This window comes from Nipponia nippon, unplaced genomic scaffold (genome assembly GCF_047370975.1).
Source record: "Nipponia nippon isolate SJK-2023a ecotype South Korea unplaced genomic scaffold, ASM4737097v1 scaffold_8, whole genome shotgun sequence".
Lineage (NCBI taxonomy): Eukaryota > Metazoa > Chordata > Aves > Pelecaniformes > Threskiornithidae > Nipponia > Nipponia nippon.
Window position 1 is genome coordinate 52,841,576 of NW_028262402.1, and position 23,218 is coordinate 52,864,793.

The window sequence follows — 23,218 nt, forward strand, 5'->3', positions numbered from 1 at the left end:
GTGGCTGCTTTTACGTTAATAAGTGTGCTTGGTTTTCTTATGTCACCAACAGGACCACTTTTAACACCTATCATTAAATAAAACAATCCATTTATAGTTTACTTACACACAATAGTATGTTGACAAAGGAAAAAAACAAGACCTGTACAAGAACCAATAGCAAGAGTTTACATCGTAACTTCAAAATCACTGCATCTACTCAAACTACCAACTCAGAGAAGTTCAAAAAGCCTCCTCAATATTTTGCAGGAAGCACACTGTCCCAAAACTAATACAACTACAACAAAGTTTGACAACTCTATTCTCTGTGTTTCCAATAAAAGTTATAATTTTCCTTTGTTTTTAACATTTGAGAAATGGTTATGAACTGTTAGAATGTATGAATTATTACTTGATGATTGATGAATATTTTAATCCCGTATCAGGAATGTCTCAATACCACTTCAGTGACTGTAGACAAACAACATGAAGTTTCAACACAAATCATCCAGGAGTCTACTTTGGCTGAGAAGCAATTGGGCAAGCATTCATAATTCCATGCCTTTGGAAAAAAAACAAAAACAAACCAACACTGACTCAAAGGAAGAATGATTGTAATAACATTGTTTCAATGCAACCACCACAAAGAAGCAGCAGAAAAGCGCGCACACACACACACACAAAGAACAAGAACCACTGGCTTGTCAGTTTTGTAAAAGATACACAGAGAAGATCAGAGACAGAAGAAAGAAAGTGGCAAAAGAGAACTAAATACATAGCATAGAATGAAGCAGAAAGTATTTAGTCATTTTTCCATGTGAAAATCATAGGTATGTGCACATCTATCCATACATAAATCTACACATGGATCTATACAAATAAATGTATACACATACACAGAGACACACACTCTCTGCCTCTCTCTAGTTCTCTATTCCAGATTATGCCATTTCAGGCAGGAACCTGAAGTTAGTACTATGAAGGGTCCACATACCTATAGCAAGAGAAAAACAAGTTAACATGTGGTGGTATACAGGTTTCCTTGCTGTAAAAGCACATGGTGTAATCCATGTCATTTATAGGCTCCGTGATTTGAATACTAAATGCCTCCAATTTATAATTGAAGAGAATTTTTCTACCCGCCAGTCCTGAAAACCCATTCCCTGACTTCAAAGTCAGGCTGGGATATTTCTTGTTCAGGTATCACTTCCAGAAAGAGCTGCTGCAATTGCAATTCAGCTAAGTCTACTGTTGGAAAACAGAAGTAAAAAAAATCTTAATGAAAGACTTCAGTCAGCCACTAAGACGATAAACTAAGTTTTATGTCCATTTTATAACTTAGCTGCCAGGCTCAACGCTGCAACCTGAAGGAGAATAGACTATCCTTTCATTCTTTACTTCTTAGGACCTCCGCAAAGAGAAATAAATGCCTACAACAAGTAGATCTGTATAAAGAAACAGAATTCTTAGTACCAGCAGACAATTCTCATTATCCCAAGTGTCAAGAAAGGATAATGCTCATAGAAAGGATGAGGCCTAGCAGGCCACGAGAATCCTGGTAGTATAGGTAAAAGTAATTAAACAGGCAAAAGGAACAACCCTAAGCAGCAAAAATGCCCAACCAAAACATAAAATTAATGCTCTCACATTGGCAAGGAGTCCCAAAGCCAACTGTGGAAGAACAACGAACGCCCCTTGTAAAGTTTTCATGAAGCACCAAGGCTTGTCATTAGCCAAACGACAGTTTCATAGGCAGTGTTACTATTAAGAAAAAAAAAACTCTCTTGAATCAGTGGACCCAAAACTTTCACTTAAGCACAGCCAGGAGATTCAGATCACAGGAACGAGACTCCCTTCAAGCCTACTCATGGCCTACTCTTTGGTCCTCTAAAATGCCTGCAAAGCTATACAAAACATGAGCAGCTACCACTACCCAGAAGCACTCTTTTAGAAAGGGAAGGCATCCTGTGGGCAAGTAAGCAGCTAACCTTCCAGTCTTTTCATGTAACAGTTGGGTCTATGGCTGACTGTGAGCCTGTGAAGGCAGTCCAGATGAGATACAGCTCAGAACATGTAGACCCAGCTGGTACCTTGATTAACCCAAGCCCCTTTCTGCAACACAACTAGGGAGAATCTGCATTGTCCATGTTGTTTTTATTTCTTCTGACAATTTTATCACTCTGGGATCTATCACGTACGTATAGGGGTGCAGGGGACAGGTCCACCTTTAAGAACAGAGCTGAAGAAGTGGGCCGGTAAGCCTTCCCCTGCAGATGGCAACACAGCAGATGCTGAGCTCCCCATCCAGATGACAGAACCAGCCTGAGAAAGGAGGGTATCTGGGCCCATTAAGAGTAAGCAGCCTTGAAACTCCACTGCTGGCTTTTTAGTTTCACAATGCTGTGACATACTGATTTTGCAACAGTGAGGGCATTAAATATTGAATATCCCTGTAATACATAAAACATAACTGCATATATTACATGTACTATTCACTGATACACCATATATGTGATATGCTGAGCCAGTATTCAATGCTGCTTTAAAAATTCTTTCAAATATTTCAAAAATAACAGTATAGTATTAAATGTGTTTGAAAAGCAGGAAGGCATCCAAATATTAAAAAAAACAAACAAACAAACCATAAGCGGTACACATGTATTTCATGCTTCATGTGAAGTCTACCAAGTCTCTCTCCTTGACCTGCCACGCAGCCATACACTTTATAAAAGGTATTTTTAGGTTTTCACACATAGGTGCAAACCTACCTGAGTAAGAAGAGTGAAGAAGATTTGAAAAAGCCCCAGCATGTTCCCCTCTTTAAACACAGATATAATTGCAGCAGAAAAATGCATAAGACCTATTTGGACACTCAGCTGATGCTACGTAAGAGTAAAAAAATTATTTACAAGAGAGGGATAATAATTAATTATGAAATAACTCGGTACTTAAAGCTACCCCGAATTAGGCACATAAGGAATAGATATACAGTGAAGGAACAGTGAAACAGGCCACTTTACTTTCCTATTTTAACTTTCTGCCATTCAACAGACAGACATTTTTTTCCTATTGAAAAATATCTGTACATAAATACTTAAGGCTTACAAACAGCCAGCTCTGCTAAGCCTCTATCCTGCTTGCTTTGTGCCAGCTTTTCAGCCAGCAGGAGAAGTAACATTGCACGCACGTTCTCCAAAGATAATACATAAGCTAATACTCAAGGTAGTTTCACAGACAGAAGCATATCATAATTTAACACCACAACTGGTATGTCTCAAAATGGCACACGGGGTACTACTGAACAAAGTTACAAACTTGTATAAACTTCTGCTACTCCTTGTGATAGAGGCATATACTTAACTGCCCGGGATACCACGGCACAAAAAATCACCAACATGTCAAAGCTTGTCAGTCTTCGGTCCATTAATGGCACAACTCCTTAACTTTTACTTAGCATTTACTATTTCCAAACCTTTTTTCCCTCCTGATAATGATAAAAATGTTATCAAAATAAAAAGGCCATTCCTGCATTAACAAATGTCAGCTAGCCTGTCTAAAAGAGCAGTTACTCAAACCTGTCTCTTTAAGAACACCGAACGAAGTAGGCTATCCTGAGTTGTCCATATAAAGTATATCGGCTCCAGATAAAAGGTCAAGTATTTGAAAGCAAGCTGAAAGTGTCTTTAAGAAAAAAAAGTGGAGGGTGGAAGGGCAGGAGAAAACAAAACAACATCTTCTAAAAGGAGGGGGAGCAATACGCAGCGTTTGGTTTAAAAAACCACCAAACGGGAAGGACCCCAACGGCCTCGCAGGGAGCCCCGCAGCTCTCGCGGGGCAAAGACCGGGGGAAGCCGGCAGCCCTGGGCCCTTCCCGGGCTCCCCACCGCCGGCCGCGCCGCCCCCCCGGGCAGCAGGGCGCCGGGCGGCCCCACCAGCGCCGCTCACCTGGCCGCCCCCCGCCTTACCTCTGCGTCCGACGGAGGCGGGTGCCGCTCCGCAGGTGGGGCAGCGTGAAGTTGGAAAGGACCGTCCAAAAATTCGGGTCCGACATATCCATTTCCCTGCGTCCCAACCCCTAAAAACTCGGTGCCATAATACGCGGAAGAGGAAAGGGCAGCGCCCCCGACCGCGCTGCGGAGACGGGGAGCGCGGCGACGGGGAGGGCGAGGAAGCCTGCGGGGGCAGGAAGCGGGGCGGCGGCGGCGGCAACTCCGGCCCACGGCAACTTTCCCGTCCGCCTGCTCCGCCCCGCCCCGCCCCGCCCCGGCAGCGACCATTGGCGCCCGCGCAGGGGTCGCGCCGCCGCCGCCAGCGCCCCCGCGCTTGCCGCCCGGCGGCGGCGGGCAGAGCAGCGGGCAGGCGGCCTCCCCCTCCCGCCCGGCGGCGGCGGCGGCGGCGGCGGCGGCGGGCAGAGCAGCGGGCAGGCGGCCTCCCCCTCCCGCCCGGCGGCGGCGGCGGCGGGCAGAGCAGCGGGCAGGCGGCCTCCCCCTCCCGCCCGGCGGCGCTGCGCGGAGCGGGCGCCCCGGGAGCCGCCGCCTCCCTGCACCGGCGGCGCCAGGTGGGAGCGCCGCGGGCTCGGCCCGGCCCGGCCCGGCCCGGCCCGGCGTCAGGGCGAGCAGGGCCCGTGCCTGGCGCGGAGAAAGGGCGCAGTGCAAAGCCCGGGCGGTGCGGGCGGGAGGTGGCTGTGGAACCGCCGGCAGCAGAGCCCAGCAGGCTGCGCCCACAGCAGGTAAAGACCACTGACGTACTGTTGAAATGTACGGCGTACGTATTGCTGTTGACTTCGTGCCTATCCCAGGAGAACTGACAGTACAGGTACTTAATTACTATTTTTCACGTTGGCTACCTGCCGCTCCAGACACGAGGCATTTGCCACAGAACGCTGGGACACCCGCCCCCATTATCAGCGATCTGTTCTGAGAAAGCTACCCTGAAACACGGGCTGGCGAAAGATGGGCACAGAAAGGCTTTGAGCACCTTTTCCACTCAAAACAGTGACCTAATCCCTCAGGTACTTTGAGTCATTTCCTCCTCCCAACTTTCCTCCTTTGCTTCTCCCGTTCCCCAGCTGCCTCCCAGCTCAGCTGGTTTGCTTTCTTGACCCCTCCCCATCATTCCACCTTTGCTTTACTTCTGATTTTAGCCCCATGTGCCCTAGTGGCTGTCCTCAGTCTTTTCACTCCTAATGCCAGCACTGCCCTCAAGCCCTCTCCTCTCTCCCTCCATTTGCCTTTTTGTTTCTCTAAGGGTCACGTTTAAGGGACTTGGTTACATTTACAGTTACGGAAAGAATGCTGCAAGTTTTGTGCTGAGATTATTTACTTATTTTACTGAAAGCAGGATTCCTGCATAATCTTAACATTACAGAGCTGTATCTTAGAAAAAAACACTCAACTACTGCGATAGCTGGCAGCACTGCACTCTCTGAGAAACCAGGTAGCACTGTGGTTATATCACCCTAGGTTGTCGGCAACAGTAGGAGGAAAATCATGGGAGACAAAGAAAAACTTGATGTAAATACAGACGAGTCTACTGCTTGGGTGAAAGAGAACTGGTGGCGCAGAGTGCTGCAGAGCAGAGCTGGAGAGGCTCACATGACACTCGGGATGAGACAGCTCTCGGGATACCAGCCCGGCATGTAACACAGCATTGCAATGTTAGCCTGCGTTTTGAAAAGCCTCCAGAAATACGCATTGCAAAGAAGGCACTAGTGTCCTTTAACAAACTAAAAACATGTTTATTTTTGGAGTGCAGAGGAACATTTTCTTGGGATAGTTACACAAGTCGCAGGTACAAACTATCTTACTCAGGAAATGGGTTTAGACAGGCATTTAATAAGGTGTTCACAGAGCGGTTACCACTAAAGGCCTTAGTACAAATCCCCAGCAGACACCATCACTGCAAATAAGTCAGCGTAACACTGATCAAACATAAAAGAATCATCTAACGCTTCTCTAACGATGTCTTAATTTTAGAAGAAACCAGTTCCATATGAGAAGAGGGGAAAACAGCCCCATCTAAGTCTCTGGTTTGATTTTTTTGTACGAGTACGGCTGAAATGGCTGCAGAGGCTGGTACGCAGGCCAATCCCTGCCTGTGCCCCTCAGGCGGGCTCAGCAGGAGGGCGCTTCCCAGCCAGCCTGCATGCCTGCTCTTTTTATACCCCTCCATTAGGACGGAGAAGTAGTATTCACATCTACTGTGGCCAGTAACAGAAAACCTGTCATCCATTTCTTTTCGCTTTGAGACATGCTTGCCCATACTGAGTGTGAAGTTTTAAAGGTTCATGTGAAGGCAAGCATGGCTGGCAACCCTCCTTTCTTCAAACTTCTTAAGAAGGAAATTCCCAAATGTCTACATAAGCACTGAGAAACATCTCCTCCTCCACGTACTCCACTACCTCATCTTCTCTGCTATGTACACAAGTTTTTGCCTGTAACTGGCACGTTTGGAGAAAGAACTGTACATCATGAATCATGAAAACAGGGAATTTTACCTATCTGATGTTGTGAACAGCACTGGCTAAAGAATAACAACAAAGTCCTCCACCTATCATGCAGGAAAAGTTTCAGTGTCCCTACCGCCCTGTAAGCTCTCCCCTCTCCTCACCCTTCCTATGAGGCAGTTAAAGGAGTACCTTCCCTCTCCGGGTAACAAAAGCAGTTCAGTTCCCATAACTCAGCCAAGCGCATAACGTACGGGGTGATCATGGAACATGGAGGTCAAAACTCATTTCATATCAAGGCCAAAAATTAGCAATCTTTTCTCCTGCAAGGCCAGGCTGGAATTCTACTCAACAATTTCTTTGTGAAAATCTCTGCCACTTCATCAACAATGATGTGAAGCCTCCAATTCTGAAACATACCCTAAAAACTTTCAAAAATGAAGCAAGACTAGTCTGTCGTACTGTGGGCAAAGATCCACCTGAAAAAAGATGATTGCTGCTTGCAAGTAGACAAATTCTGATGGAAAAGATGTTTAATGCTTCTGCATACAGCCAGAGAGATGATTATTCCAAAAGCCATTAGGCAGACCTGGCTACTGCAATACACATTTCCCAACCTGACAAGTTGGATTTTTGCAAAAGTAGAAAGGAATGAAGAAATTCTAGGTAAAAGTTTCTGTCCATTTATTTAGCAAGAGAGGGTATCATATCAGAGTGGCGTTCTGCATTCAATGCTGAACATCATTCACTTCCAACTGTTGTTGCTCATGGTCAAACCCCTTGCAATTCCATCTCTAGACCCTGCACAGACTATTCACGAGCAACAGCTCCCCAAGTTACATGGCTTTCTGCACACCATTAGATGCACACACAGTCCTGCTAGCTAGTCAGGCTGTTCCTAACATGGGCTCAAAAGCAAGGAGACTTGAGTAATTATTGTTCTGAAGTGCTTGGTGGACATACGCATATCAAGGCATCACAGAGACTTTGACAAAGGCATGGAAATGAAGGGAGGAGTTGTGAGAAGTCCACCATAGTCCCACATTATACAAATCAATATGCTTCATAAAAGGAAACACAGGCCTTATCCTTAAGAGCACAACATGTAAATGATGGTGAAGACTTTGTAATGCCTGTCAATAAACAACATAGCTTCTGCAGTTTGTGACTTTCTATACCACAGAAATGCTTGATTTCAAAGCAAACATCTCAAGGGAGAGTGAGGTTTTGCGAGCTAATTAAGCAGGTACTACACGGCTGCCATGGGGCCACCTTCTGTCCCAATTTAGTGAGCTGAATCAGCTTACTGAGGGGCAGCCCAGGCCCAGAGCCAGTACAAGGGAAGTAGATAGAGCAAATGGTCAGGCAGAGAGGCAGGGGCAGCAGGACCACTTTAGCAGTGGCTACCCCTTAAATTGGAGCCTCTCTCACTATCCGTAGTGGTAAGTGCTGCTTATCCTCCGCAAAAGCAGGCTCAACAGCCAGATTTTGTCTTGTTTTGTAAGCCAGCACAATTTACTCACCCCTGCCATGTAGAGCTGGACAAAAAAACTGAACAATGCAGATCATAGAGCATTCCAAATATATAAACCCAAAATTATTAGGAACAGATCTATGGCATACTGATAAATTCATACTTGACAATTACATCTATTTCCCTGCAACAAAATATTGATATGTTCAGCAACTGTAAATAACTCTCCCTCAGTATCCAATTAAAAACACTGAATTCTGTAGTTGTAAAAAAAAAAAAATAAAATAAATAAATCCAACAGTTAAGAACCTGCAAACATGTCCCTAACAGCATTTGTTGCTTAAGTTTTCAGTTATACAGCCACTCCCAAAACAACAAGCAGCTCAGGCAACTTAATCACTTAGGAGATGCTTTACTATGTAACTTGGATGATGAGTTTTATTTATCACAAAGCATTACATAAGGTAGCACATAACGAAACAAGTGATAAGGATCATTAAGTTTTCCCTTTTATATTCACTTGAAGATAAAAACATCACTCAAGCCAGAAAAGGTGACTAATCTACCCTTGCTTTGAAGAAAACTACATTTCCAAAAGCAAACTTATAAAAGGCATCCTTAGATGAGTATCATTCAATATATAAGCAAAAAAGATATCAAAATGTCAACATTTACTTCCAGCAATTAACAGCAATAAAAATTCTTCCCCAGAAACATTTTAATTATATAACTCTGATTACTGATTTTAAGGACCACTGTGAAATACTTAGGAATTTGAACAGTGTATCTTTAAAACCAAAATGCAATACCAATCAATACTAAATCAATATTTGGCACATAGTATTCCAATGCAAAAGTTATCTAACCTACCTTCTTCATGCTGATAATTACATTAATGTGCATTGGAATTTTTCAAAACATATATGAAAATATTCTGGAGTCATTGCCCAAAAGCATTACAGACTGCTCAAGTCTTATCGATTTTACAGCAAGATGTACACTGAATGCAGTTCACCAGCAACAGTACAGATAATAAAGAGTTTCTCAAAGATGCTAAGAGTAGTAAAATCCTAAATAGCATAGGCCTCATACTGAATAAGGAGGGTAAATTTGTGAACCATGAAAGAAAAAAAGGTTGCCTTGATGCATCTTTTCAGTTTTTGTGGGAAAGGAAGATTATGTAACCATATCTTTTAGCAACAAAGAAATGCTTCTCATTCCATCAATACCTCCAAAGGATGTTAGATTCGAACTGAGTTTGCAGATGGGTTGAGACAAGTTTGTTTTGGTTTAGTTGAGCCTTTTTAGTCAGCTAATTATTATCTGAAGAGTAACAAAGGAACTGGCTAACCTGCTCATTCAATTATTGCTCTGTTCAAAGTGTCTTGGAATATCTGGAAGTTCTACAACAGTGAAACTAAGCTGTCATGCCACAGCACTCCTTTAAAAGGACAAACAGGATACTAGCTGCCCTCAGGAATGAATTCAGGTATGGTAACATACTTAGTGTCACTAAACACAGTTTTACACATAAAACAGTCTGCCCCAACAGATCTTCTTTCAAATGAGATTTCAAGTCTGGTCAATAAACATCTCGATAGACAATACATTGAGACATTTGTAAAACATTCAACCTATCTCCTCACAATGTTTTAATAACTTAACTAGCACAATACAAAAATTTATGAATGATACAGGAAACATTAACACTCACCAATAGATTTGAAAAAGTAATTGCACATTAAATGTTTCTAGTGGATCATACAGGGTTATGTTCTTTGTTTAATACAATTCAATACTGCTGTCAGAGATCTGGAAAAAAATATTATAACCTTTCTAGCAAACAACACAAAAGAGGTAAATAACAACAGGAACAAGACAGTTTATCATTGGATAAAGCAGCCTTGTTTGAACAACATGCATTCTAGTCCTGCTAGACATCAAGTCACATCAAAGCACACCCCACCCCCACCCCCCGACATAATATACAGCAAGATTTTGGAAGACAGGAACAATGCAAAGAATTTAGGTACTGTCATAGAGAAACAGCTAAATAGGAGCTCTTAACGTGATGGTATAGCTAAAAGAATAAACATCCCTCAGATCTACAAGCTGGAAAATCTCTCTTGGGAGTAAGGAGATGATACAACTGAGCAAAGTTACAGTTAGTTGTGTAGTTACAAAGTACAGTTAGTTGTGGCATTTCCCAGAGGTTGCAGTAAAGTCAGGAGGAGTTCAAGAAAAAAAATTACAATGAAATCTGAACTATAGTGTGCAGCTTGAAAAGCTTAATTTATTCTGTTTAGCGAAGGCTAAAGGAGTACCTTGGTCATTTAGTATGTGCATCCCCAGCAGGAAGAGATTTTTGGGAGGAGACAGGTTGTAAGAATAGTGAACTCCATCCTGTCCCTCCCTCACACATAGTAGAGTTAGGGCTTCAAACTGCAGGAGTCAGATGAGAAAGCAGTTTTAAATTCTTTCACCTTACCCATTGTAACACAGTGGATTTGCCATCACTGTAAATCTTATATATAAGTTATAAGCCTTCCTACCTAAAAAAATCACACTTCAAACAAGAGTTAGAGGACGGATAAAAAAAATAGTAGACAAGGTTCTACAGCCTATTTTATATAGGAAGTCAAACTAGAAGATCTTATTGGTCTATTAAGTCCTTAAAATGTACTAATTAGTAATTATTTTTATATTACTCTTAATTACAATAATTGATATCTTGCCCCCTCTAGCGGTTGATGTTGATGTTTATTACCTTCTTCTCTTGACCTCACACTATTTTCACTGGGGGATGTACAATGTAAAAATAAGTTGAAGCAATCACAGAAAGGAAAGAAGTATTTCGTGGGTGTACAATGTGTATCTGCCAAATTTCTAAGTTTACTTAGAACTGTTTATAAATACACATAAACACTATTGCTCTAACCAGTTCTGAAGTAGCCTGCAAAATTCAAATTAACCTCCCCCTGGTCTGGTTTATTATAGCTCATTTAATAGAAACACATTTAGGAAAAGCAATAGTCCTAGCATGTCTTCCCATTTCTGAAAGGTTCTAAATAGATGCACAATATTAATTGGAAGTTAAATATATTGTGTAGCCATCTGCATCAGGCACTGAAATTCGCATCAGGCAACACTATTTTTAATCCAACATTTTGCTATCTGTAGTGGACTGAGTCAACCACGCTAACAACTATGCTATATCTGGGGGTGCTGATTGACAGCCAGCTGAACATGAGCCAGCAGTGTGCCCAGGTGGCCAAGAGGGCCAATGGCATCCTGGCCTGTATCAAGAATAGTATGGGCAGCAGGACCAGGGAGGTGGTAGTGCCCCTGTACTCGGCACTGGTGAGGCCGCACCTCGAGTACTGCGTTCAGTTTTGGGCCCCTCACTGCAAGAAGGACATCGAGGTGCTGGAGCGCATCCAAAGAAGGGCAACGACGCTGGTGAAGGGTCTAGAGCACAAGTCTTATGAGGAGCGGCTGAGGGAGCTGGGGGTGTTTAGCCTGGAAAAGAGGAGGCTGAGGGGAGACCTTATTGCTCTCTACAACTACCTGAAAGGAGGTTGTAGTGAGGTGGGGGTCGGTCTCTGCTCCCTAGTAACGAGTGATAGAACAAGAGCAAACAGCCTCAAGCTGCGCCAGGGCAGGTTTAGGTTAGACATTAGGAAAAACTTCTTCACCGAGAGGGTGGTCAAGCATTGGACCAGGCTGCCCAGGGAAGTGGTTGAGTCTCCATCCCTGGAGGTATTTAAAGAACGGATAGATACGGTGCTTGAAGACATGGTATAGATGGACTTGGCAGTGATAGGTTGACGGCTGGACTCGATCTTAAGGGTCCTTTCCAACCTTGACGATTCTATGATTCTATGATTCTTTGCTCTGGTCCCAGAGATTAGCTTGTCCTTCTGAGCTAATTTAGCAAACAGGCAGACTAATGAGAAAGCATAAAAGAGCTGCTTCCCATTTTTATCACTGAATTTACATTTACTTTGGCAAGTACAGAAAGCATTACTACAGTTCAGAAGGGCTACTCTATGTGGTAAGCAAGTCCAGAAACGGAAAGAAAACAGAAAACATCTGATAAAAATGTCATCATTTTCCAAATACCGTGATGCTTCGACCTTGACTTCATTATTACAAATGCCAGAGGGGGGAAAAATACTGTATTACATAGCTAGTATTAACCTATCCTGCTTTGTTTTTCTTGAAGTGCTTTTTTGCCAGCACTTAGCAGCATCCTAGGACAATCACACCATTTTTTCAAATCAATAATTGAACCGTTTTTGCAGCTGCAGTACCACTGGTATAAACGTAAAGGTAGATCTGTTGTCCAACAGAGATGTAAAGAGCCGTAATGAAGTTTTCCATGGTTTTGGGCATTCGTGTGAAGCAATCATACACTTAAAAGACTTATTTCATTGCTGTGGCTCAGAGAACTCTACATACTTAGACCTTCTCCTGACCTCACACATCCAGCCATATTTTACCATGCATCTTTTAAAATCAACAGCAACAGCCTATATGGCAAATGGTGTTATCTTTAAGGGTCAGGGTGACATTCCTAAGTAATTTCTTAAGAAAATGTGGATAAAAACATTCTTCTAAAGCACGATGTACTTAGCTATGGTGATACATTCTGCATCACAGCTGCAGTCAACTAAGCCATATTTTGAGACAAATTCTTAATTCAATTGTAGAAAAACTTTTTTTTTTTAAAAAGAAGTTTTTGGTTTTTTAAACTGTAAACTTAAAATTGTGTTCTTTAAAGTTTAAAACCAAATAATTCTGGTAGACTGTATAAACATTACATATAGCATGTAATCTTTCTGTACCTTTTAAAGATTAAAATATTCATATCAGACTTTTTTTACTAGAGGAAACATATTGTTTAAAATAGAGTTTGAAATACATCTGTAAAAAAAGACTGTTCAGCATTTTTAAGTTTTGTGTGGTTTTGTTTTGTTTAAGTAACTTGTTAACAAACGGAAAAGAAAATCCAGAACTCACTACCTTCAGAGGGAAGGGCAGTTAAGTGGAACATTCTGTCATGCCACTACAGCATTCTGGTTTGGAGAACCCCAAACAACATAGTGCTATAGGAGGAACACTGTTCCTTACACAGAGCCATTTCCTCACGCTCAGCTCTGCCCCCGGACTCACCAGAGTAACAGACTCAAGGGATTCTCTATGCAAAAGTCAAATGAACTAGGGAAAGAAGTGAAGCTCAATTCCTATTTGATAGCATTCATCCCTGACAGGTTTGGGAAAGCTGTCGTCGTGAGTTGTAACTTTTCTCATTTTTAACACACCTTTTGGGGTGGGGAGTTTAAATGGAGGTCAGCACAGTGAAGCACTCAAGCCTGTCAATCAATGTCTAAATAGATCGATTCCAGTGGTACTGAATTTAAAAGCAGTTAGTCAGTATAAATGCTGTCTTCAGTGAGACAGAAAACTTCATCAGCTGCAATACTTACACAGTGAATGTCCTAAATTAATCACCTGATCAGCACAAGACTGATGGCTACAGATCCCTTACAGGTCTCTGTTAGAGCAAGGAAATGAAATGCTCCTCCTCAATGCTGGCAAGTACTGTGTTTATTTCAGGTATTTTAAACACACAATTTATTTTCAAATCCTGATTTAAATCACAGTAAATAAAAATCAGGTGCTAAGAATTCAGAGCTTTGGAGTGTATATATACACCCAAGTAGTTGCATTTCCTGAGCTCTTCCCTAAACTCATCTGGCTTCATGCTTCAGCTGATCTGTGTGATGGATCTGTTGTCAGCAGAACGGTGTGAGACAGAGCACCCCATGCAGCGCAAGCCGGCAAATTGGAACTCGGGGACATAGGAAGTTAAAGGAGAAACATTAAGAGAATATTATGTGGACTGCCCATTAACACTACCCTTGGTATTTCAATGAGCTGAGCACACAGCACTGCAAGTTGATAACATCCTTAAATCTCTTTACACATCACCCTTCATGGTCTGCTACTCAAAAGGCTAAATAATAATAGTTCTGTTTCAGCACACACCCCACAGTTTAAATCGGAATTTCTGAATAACCCTAATTACACTCAGATCATACTCTTATGTCTGTGGGGTTTTCTGAACGGTTAACTATCCTGTGCCTCAGATGGTGCTGCAACTGAATAACCTGAACTGTACATGCAGATGATATGGTTGCCAAACACAGCATCACTGGAAGCAGCAGAATTAACTACAAAAAAAGAAGGTAATTTTACAGAAACAAAATGGAAACAAAGCGTCTACAAGTACAAGAGTGGTAAAGATTATTTTGGTTAGTTATGCGTGTCGAAACATGAGAGAAAACCCTCAAAATGAAGGATAAAATACTAAAAATGATCGCATGGCTAAGGTGCCTCAGGGTCTAAGAGCTAGAGTTATCTAGTCATTTCATCTCCATTCGTGCTTCAGTTCTCCACCTGTAAAGCAACAATAATAATGCCCTACTACTTCTTAGGAGTGCAGTGAAGATAATTCCAGAAACATTTGCACTAAATGCTCAGGTACTAAAAAGGGAGGAAAGAAAAGGAGTAGACAGTAGCAGGGAGATGATCTTCAGGCTGACCACTCTATGGATTCAGGTACTGAATGATTTCTATGATCCCCTCCTCCCTATAGGCAAAGACCATACAAACAGAAGTTGAGAGGGACTCAGATGAGTTAAGAAACAGCCCTACATCTGTCTCTCACACATACCAGGGAGAATGACAAGAATCAGGGAGGATGATGTGACAAGTCACAGACTTCCACCTTCCACCCCCAAAGATGGGCAGAACACATTTCATTTTAGCTTTGTAGGACTGAGAGTGCAGGATCAGCACAACCCATGCTAGCTGTTTATACCTCCAGCATCCTGGAAAACTCTGTCAGTGTTAGTGAAAATGAGGAAATCAACCGCTCAGCTTTCAAACAGCAGTTCAAACTGCTGTCTAAGAGTCCTAATTTCACTGGTATCAGACAACCTGTTTATTCCATTCACGTAACTGCAGAGAATGTTAGTTTGTGGAAATATCAATATCCTGATACAAAAGGGACTTCAAAACATTTATCACTGCAAATATACATTCTTCATAGGCCAGCAATTAAAAAAAAAAAAAAATCAATCTCAAAACCCCTTCACCATTCAATCAGCCTGTCTTTTGACCATCTCCAGTCATGTTTGGACATGGCTTACCATGAATTTTAATAAGCCTGAAGTATCTGTATAAAATTACATTTGTTTCTCTCAAATCAGCATGTTCATTTATCTTGGCATTTTGAATTTTTTTTTATAGAGGGATTGGTTCTTTCAAAAATTATGCAACACTTCAATTTTGCAAAATTTACAGGAAACCACACTCGATATTAACAAAGGATTATCCCAACATATTCAACCAAAGGTATAGCCTATTCTCTATCCTGCATTTCCTCAACACCCACGCTTGCACACTTCTACAGATGCACAAGAGGAGAAGACTTCATCAGTCCAGTGGCAGACAGCACGTGGAGAGCGTAAATGTTCTCCTGGCAAAGAAACGGCAGTGTGGAGATGAAGGAGGACCACACCAGACTGCTCATAATGAAAGAGACTGGCTTCAATTGATATGTATCTACACCAACACTTGTCATGATCCCTTCCTCTCAGGTACCACAGTAAATTTTAGAGATATTTCCAGGTTTTATCAGCCTGGGAGGTCACAGAGCATTAACTGCCTTCCCAAACTCAACAGCATGTTTTCCAGTGTCCTTGCCAACAGAACAACAGCAATCAGACTACAACATCTAAAGTATGACAAGAACTACTCCCAGACTGTTCTGGCTGTACTTTGGGGACCCACAGACGTGTTTTATAGTCTTTTTGTTGCGTGAAAGTTTTAGGCCCATTTCTGGTCACTGTTTACTTCTCATCAAATTGCACATTTGCCTTCCTGGCCAAGCAGCACCATGTCATCTCCCATCCGAGAACCCCTGTTGGAGCAATGCCCCCCTCACCTCCTTCAGGGTACATGTTTTGTCTGTAAGGCACAATAACTTTTTGCTAGGTAGCCCTAAGGCTCTGAACTCCCACCGGCTTTGCTCTGCTGAAGTGTTACTGTGCTCGAGCAGCTAACTGCAAACGACCTCCTCTTTTCTAGCCCAAAGAGGGCCTCGCTGATCTGTCCTAGCAGCAAGTCCTGAAGAGCAGAAAAAGCAGCCTCCATTACTCCTGGCATAAAGAGAGGACGAGCCATGCCTTTGCTCTATGACAGCAGCTTCCTTACTGCTATGAAAGATTTTTGCAGGCCTGGGTCATTCCCTCCCACAGTCTGCAAAGCTAATGGTCAGCCTGCCACAGAGTGCCCTGTGGATTTGAGCACCTGGACTGCTCCAGTACGAGCTCAGAAAGTCATATTGCTCATCGAAGCCAGACATCACAACATACACCCAAGATAACACAGTATCACATGAATACTGAGACTGTTGTCACACACCCACAGGGAATGGTTACCACGTATTGACAAGCACACTAGTGTTAGAAAGTAGGGTTACCAGGAGGTGGAGACAAGGACACATTCGGGTTGCTGTCATTCCAACATCAGGCTCGTCCATGCCTCCTGCTTCCCAGCACTACACTCTAGCCCAGGACTAGCTTCCAAGAAAAGTGGTGTCCCAGCAGCAGGTGGAATCACTTCCTCGGAGCTGCTCAGGACTAAATTCACTGCATCGGCTTTGAGACCACGCTGTGCATTTACAATAGGACAGTTGCATCTCATCTCATAGCAGAAGATGGAGTCACTGGGAGAGCTGATCAGTTTCTGCCTGAATCATGCCATGAGCTCTCCTTCCCCCCCTCAACATGCAGGGGAACTGCTCTCCTGTTTAAAGCCAACAGACCATTTTGCTGAATAGCTCTTTGGATCAGGAGCACCGGCCACCCCTGCTCTACCCACTAACACATCTCATGGATCAAGATGACAAACTAGCCAAAACTGGCACCACAGAAAGGGCTGCTAAGTCTGGAATATAACTGTTTGGTGACATTCTTCAGTTTTCTACAGCTGCAAGGCACTGCTTCTAGGAACCTACACGTGTACTTTTCATCTGAAATGGTTAGTGGCAAGCAAAAGGAGCAACAATATATCTGAAAAACAAAAGGACTGAGAAGATTTCTATTGGGGGCGGGGGGACGACTGGGTCTCATGCTTCTTCATTCCTATTTACCACTTGCTTTCCAAAACATTAATTTTAAAAAGTTTTTTAGAATTTGCAGTTATCACTTTAATAGTATTCAAGAATAAGCTAATATCAAAGCAAGACACTTTCCCTAAGGGATCACCAACTTTCATTGCAAAGCAATTCAGGCTGCACGTCAGTTAAAACAAGTTGTGTTCTGTACAGCAGAAATAATGAAGCCCTCAAAAAAGGCCATTGCAGGGACAGCAGTGCCTTTCTGATACACACCTCCTTCTTCTGCATTCCTCACTTAAAGCTTCAAGAGTCTGAAAGCATTCCTTCTGCTGGAATTGTGTGTCGTAGGGAAGGCTGATGCGTGCAGTACTAGTTTCTGTTCTCCATCTATTTTTATCAAGGTGCGATAAAATGATGCAGATGCAACATAATGCTGCAGCGTTGGCACAGAGCAAGGTTGAGAATTTCCATCTCAGTATTTAGCTGCAGGATTGTTTCTCTGGCAACTCATACAAGGACCAGCTGAAACTGGTCACTGTGCTGCACAAAGACTGCAGAATTTCTGAATCTGGGATAACAGGAGTGGAATTACCTCAGGAAATACCTCTCCTGGAAGAAGGGAGCCACTGACTTCCCTATCAGACCAAACTTGCAAAGAAAAGTAAAGGACGACTGGCAGGCTAACCTAGCAGTTTCTCCATATCTGCAAGAATTGATTGGCAACAGACTACAGACAGTAGCCACATTTTGGACAATAAATGGAACCCTGAATTCAAGATGGTTTAAATGCTTTCCTATCAGAAATCAGATTAAGCCAATTATGAAGCCATACTACAGAAGCCTGAATTTTACACACAGGTTGAGACAACTGAACCTCAGGACATTTACAGTCATTACTAATAGATATGTCATTGCCTGACAAGCAAGGCCTCTAGGTCAACAGGGACAGTCACCAGAGTGACTAATGATTGCTGTTAGCAGGTAATTTGCATGAACGTGAAACTCTGTGGTATGGACAGTATAGGAAGAGACCAGACTGTCCTTTTTCAAGTATATTTCAAGACCTGTCTAGAGTTATTTTCACATATACAATGTAGATCAGTTATTCAAATTTTAAGCACCTTCTTGGCTTGGAGTGATTTCTTAACACCGCGTGTAGAGTACTCAAGTCACCTAGTCTCTACGTGGTCCCAAGCAGAGCTCCATGCCGTCCTTCCTCCCTTCCTCCAATTTCCGCTTTAGGTATGGCACATTTTTTGTGAATATTACAAACTTTCACTGGTTTTTTCTAAATTGAAAATGTGAAAAAAAAAAAAAAATCCTACAGAACTCCTCTCTACACATCTTGCTTTCATTTTAGTCTTTCATCTTTCAAAGACGACATATGGAACGTGATTAAAAGCTTGGACCAGCTCTTTATTATAGTATCACCTGTAATGGTTAAAAGAAACCAAGATTTGACTCAAATGTAAACAAAAATCTGCCCAAAAAGTAATGCCAGGGTTTGGTTTCAAAAGGGGACCATAGCAGGTCATTTGTCTTTGAGAGCTGTACAGCAAAAATGTTCACAGATTAGCCAGTGAACACTTAAACATTTTAGGCTTCAAAACTAAGCAATCTGAGCAGCACATAAAATTATTGTAAAAAGGAACATTATGAGGGTATATCTCAGTGGAAAATACTTCTAGACGACTTTCATTCTCTGCTCTATTAGAAAGCAGTAAAGCAGTTCAAGAAATCTCCATTCAGGTCATTCCTGTGACTGTGCAGCCTTCAAAGATGTTAGAAAGACATTTTTTCAAACAATATTTTGAATAAAAAAATAAAAACTCTTTACTGTTTCCAGACCCTGTGTTCCTGTGTTACAGCACCACTCCACAATTACTATAATTTGCAAACTCAAATTCATATTACCTTCTCAAAATGCTTAGAAAGCCTAACCTAATAACTTCAAAATTTAACATTCAACAGTACATACAAAATACAACCCAAAAGGCCAAAAGATTTAATAAAACTAGCACACAACTGCTTTGGGAGGATTTTTATGAGAGTTCAGGGAGAGGGGATCAACAAATTGGCATTTAAAATGATTCAGATGAGCTCTCTCCCACAAATGAAAAAAAGTAGCTTTCAGACTACCACAGGAAATAACTGTCACAAGAACTTTCCTTGATTTCCTAAGATGCACGTTACACATAAAAAGGAAAAAAAAAAGGGGAGGGAAAAAAAAAAAAAAGAAAAACACAGCACTACAGCAAAGAACTATATTTCTGGTAAGCTCTCTAAAATTCTGTTATCTATTCCTCTAAGTTGGAATATGTTGTAGGGAGAAGGGGCTGTTGTTCTTGCTTTACTTGATGTAAAAATATGTACATAAATCTTTCTGCTGAACAACATCAAGTAGCACAAGCCACAAATCAAATTGCCTCATTCCACATAACTTTTTCAAAGACATATACAAGAATGCTGTTTTCTCCTGGGAGCTTTTAAAAATGTACTTAAAAAACAAATCTCTATGATATCAGCAAATTAAGTTTTACTCTTATTCTACTCCAGAAGCCGTACAAAACATCACTGTAACAACACAGGCTTAGCCTCTCTGATTCCGCATCAGTGTGTGGCAAGTAAAACTGCACTTTCTTTAGCACCAGCCCAAAAAAACCACATGGGATCAGAAATTCACATCCCCATATCCCTCTTGGGTGGCAAACCAACAGTAAAGATCCTCCAGGGGACCCGTGATCACAGATGACAGCTGTGCAGCTCCTGCAGTTCTCAGTTGGACCCTCATTTACACCTGTGCAACCCCATTAAGACACTAATAGGCTTATACAGACATAACTGACTGTCACTCAATAAAATACTGATGATTCACAAGCAAAAACAGAAACAAAATCTTCTCCTCTGCTGTGACTCTACAGGGCTCAGAAAACTTAAAAGCTTTGAAAGTATTTCAAAAGCTGAAGTTGGCATAGCACATTTAAGTACACAAGAGATCAGACCTGCTGAGTAAGGGGCTGCTTTTACTTAGTCACTCTTCAAAACCCAGTTCTACACCACAAAAGTCTTATACACGCAATGAAGTTGTTTCTCATTTTCCATTTTCTGAAGTCCCAATGGAAACAGCTCTCCCTTTGGCCTGTCATAAGTCTTAATATGGGAGAGTATGGGAAATAGCTGAGGAAAATGTGTTTTGGATGGTGAAATAAATGCTTCCAGAAAGAGTTAAGAGAACAGCAAGGACATAACAACAACTTCAGAGCAGCCAAACTACATTCAGAGGAGAAAGCCACAGATTAATTTATTTCACCTTGAGGAACTCGTGCTTTGTGGTAGGCGTTCATGAATGCTAATCAGATTATTCCAAGAGATGAAACAGCAGGTTTTCCTCATTTTAAACAAAAATGAATAATTTGGGAAAGAAATGGAGCCAAGTGATTCCTTACCTCATCCGCATCAGCCCTTCTCATGACCTTCCTGTTGCAGGGTAACAAATCAACAACTTCATCTTTCAGCATAACCTTAAGGTCAATGTACTTTGTACTGATCTCAGAAAGCAAAGGTGGGAATAAATTTTAAAGAAAAATGTTTGCTTGAGCATCCCTGCTTATGGCATCTGTAGCGCTGAGACACAGGGAAACGAGGCGTCCTCTGACATAAACTCTTCCTGTGTCTTTTATAAAACCTGACGAATCTAATAAGTAGCAGTTCTACAGTAGATTACACAGAAGTAAAGAAACTACTCTGAGACCAGAAAGGTCCAAATTTTATTGCTAACTCTTCTACAAGAATTTTGCTCTACCTTGAGAGGACCATGTCATGCCTCTGCACAAGTCACAGACAGAATGCTAATACTTCCTCTTCTACCGTATTCACTGTCTGGTCTATCTAGACTATACATTTACACCAGATTTAATCATTAACCAGTATGTACAACAGCTGTCACCTTGGCTGTTACTCAGGTCTGCGCAGGTAGCTTCTCCAGTGCTGCGCTGTCAAAGGAGGTGCCCTCATGTTGGTGGAGTGCCAGTACACACGGCCACTGCCTCCCATGATGCTGAAAACTGCCCCCTTGCTCCCTCCCCACTCCTCTCCTACGACAGGCCTGTTCTCACTCCCACCGGAGATTCAACTCGGTGCAGCCATGCTATTGCGAGAGCTAACACAGGAGAGGGTAGGAGCACGTTCATGGCAACAGAGGCAAGGACAGGGCTGATACGGGTTTCGGTCATCGGTTAGGCTGTGCGAGTCCCCAGGGGCAGCCTCACCATAAGCAACTGCCACCCTGCAGCTGCCCCCCGCCAGCCCCGCAGCCGCCCCAAGCGCCCCAGCCCAGCTTTCTTGCACCATGCAGCAGAACAAATGAAGACTGACCACACCACTTCCCTCCCCACTGAAACGCAGGAACATTGCTAAGTCTAAAAGCTATACTATTATTGCCTTCTGTAATGTAAAAGCCAAACAGCAAACTAAATTCCCACTGTCCATTATATTTTTCACATGGGTGCATATGCTTACATGTGCACACAGCATCATAAAAAGCTAGAAAAGTTTTATTTAAAAGCTCTTGAAACATGCTCACTTTCAGAACAACAACAATAAAAAAAATCACTAGAAACTTCCCTGCTCATTTTTCTCTGCGATCAATCCATTTCATTGAGGGTTTCATGAAACAGACCAGTGCAGTTGTTAGAAAGTAGCTATTTTAAGCTTTCTGTCTTTATCTGAAGCAGGGATGCAGGAATGTCATGGGGGAAAAAAAAAAAAAAAAAAAAAAAGATATGCAGGCAGAGAAAGTGGAAGAACAGGAGGACACGGACTAGATTTTGATTTCTGTATTCAACAATTTGGTATATCAATTTAAACAGCTTAAATATAGTTTCAGGTAAAATTAAATATTTGATTTTTTATTTTTATAAACTTATAAAAAAATCTGACCTTAATCCTGCCTTGGGGTTGTAATGGTTACTCATTCATATTATATATTCAGGTTACATTTAATGAAAATATGAGCGTCAACATTTTTTGGCAATTTCCAGATATAAAAACCTAATACTGAATACCAGCAAGTGGCTAAGAGCTTCAAGCTATCTGTGACACTGACTTTTTTTTTTCCCTTTCAATTCAGTGCCATAGGATAAGGTTTAATCCATGCCAGTTACACTTCTAATTGCTGCTCTTGGTAACACACGTGTAATCAGCTGACAACATGACCCCATGTAAAATGCACTGTTTAACATGGCACCCTCACCAGCGTTCCAAGAGAACAGACTACATTACCAAAATGTGTAGTTAATAATCCTTATCTACCTTCCTGCCAGCTCACAGTTTCAGATACGGTGAGCTGAACTGGATTTTCCTAAAGACATAGGACTGTCTATAAAAAAAATTAAAACCATAAAAAAAAAAAAAGTACAAGCTTGGGCTCTTTTTACTTGCTACCTTCTTTTTCGAGGCTTCAGAGTAAATCCTTTCAATCCCCTCGCCAGGCTGAAAAGGTCAGTAACACTTGTGTCTACATGGCACCTGACACTCATGCAATCCTCACACTCCTCAGCCAAGGCTTTCTGGAAACTTCTCCACAGTTGTTTTTTTTTTTTTAAAACCAAAGATCTTTATTTCAGCTGAAACCTTCTGCCTGAGCATGAGGATGATCAGAAGTTCAAATTAGCTCTCTGTATGAAGGACTTTCTTCCCCAATTCTGCCTACAAGCGTTAAACTCCTTTACATTTTTGTAAATGTCCAAAGGCAGGAAAGAATCACAAACTAAACCAACATACCATGCACAACTCAAGCAGAGAAAAAACATCTAGCAGCACACGTCCTGTATTGGTCATGAAGAACTACAGAGCTCAAAGGCGGCAAACGTGAATTCCCCCCGGGACCCCCATTCCACGTAGGCAGCAGCAGAAACTGCTACCATTATTATGTGTCCAAGTCTTACAGACTTTTTTTTTTTCCCAGTCCGGTATCAGTGGCATCAGTAAAGCAAAAGGTTGAGCAAAAAATTTCTTCACCATCTCTACTAATCAAGCTCAAATGCATGCTCTTCTACATTTTTTTATTTACTATTTCCACTTCCTTTATCGTTTTTATTAGAACTTACTACAACTTCTTACACTTAGTGTT

General features: G+C 42.0%; 1 protein-coding gene across 8 annotated transcripts in view; it reads right to left on the reverse strand.

Annotated features, from left to right (window-relative positions):
* Positions 1-23,218, reverse strand: part of MAST4 (microtubule associated serine/threonine kinase family member 4) — a 307,392-nt gene that overhangs the window by 109,596 nt on the left and 174,578 nt on the right. For 2 of the 8 annotated variants that reach the window (XM_087741351.1, XM_087741350.1), the window contains exon 1: positions 3,945-4,177. The exons of the other annotated variants lie outside the window; for them this stretch is intronic. In XM_087741351.1, the coding sequence (XP_087597477.1) occupies positions 3,945-4,036 (92 nt within the window). In that variant the 5' untranslated portion in view covers positions 4,037-4,177. Of the gene's footprint in view, positions 1-3,944; positions 4,178-23,218 lie in introns of those variants that run through there. 8 annotated transcript variants of the gene reach the window in all.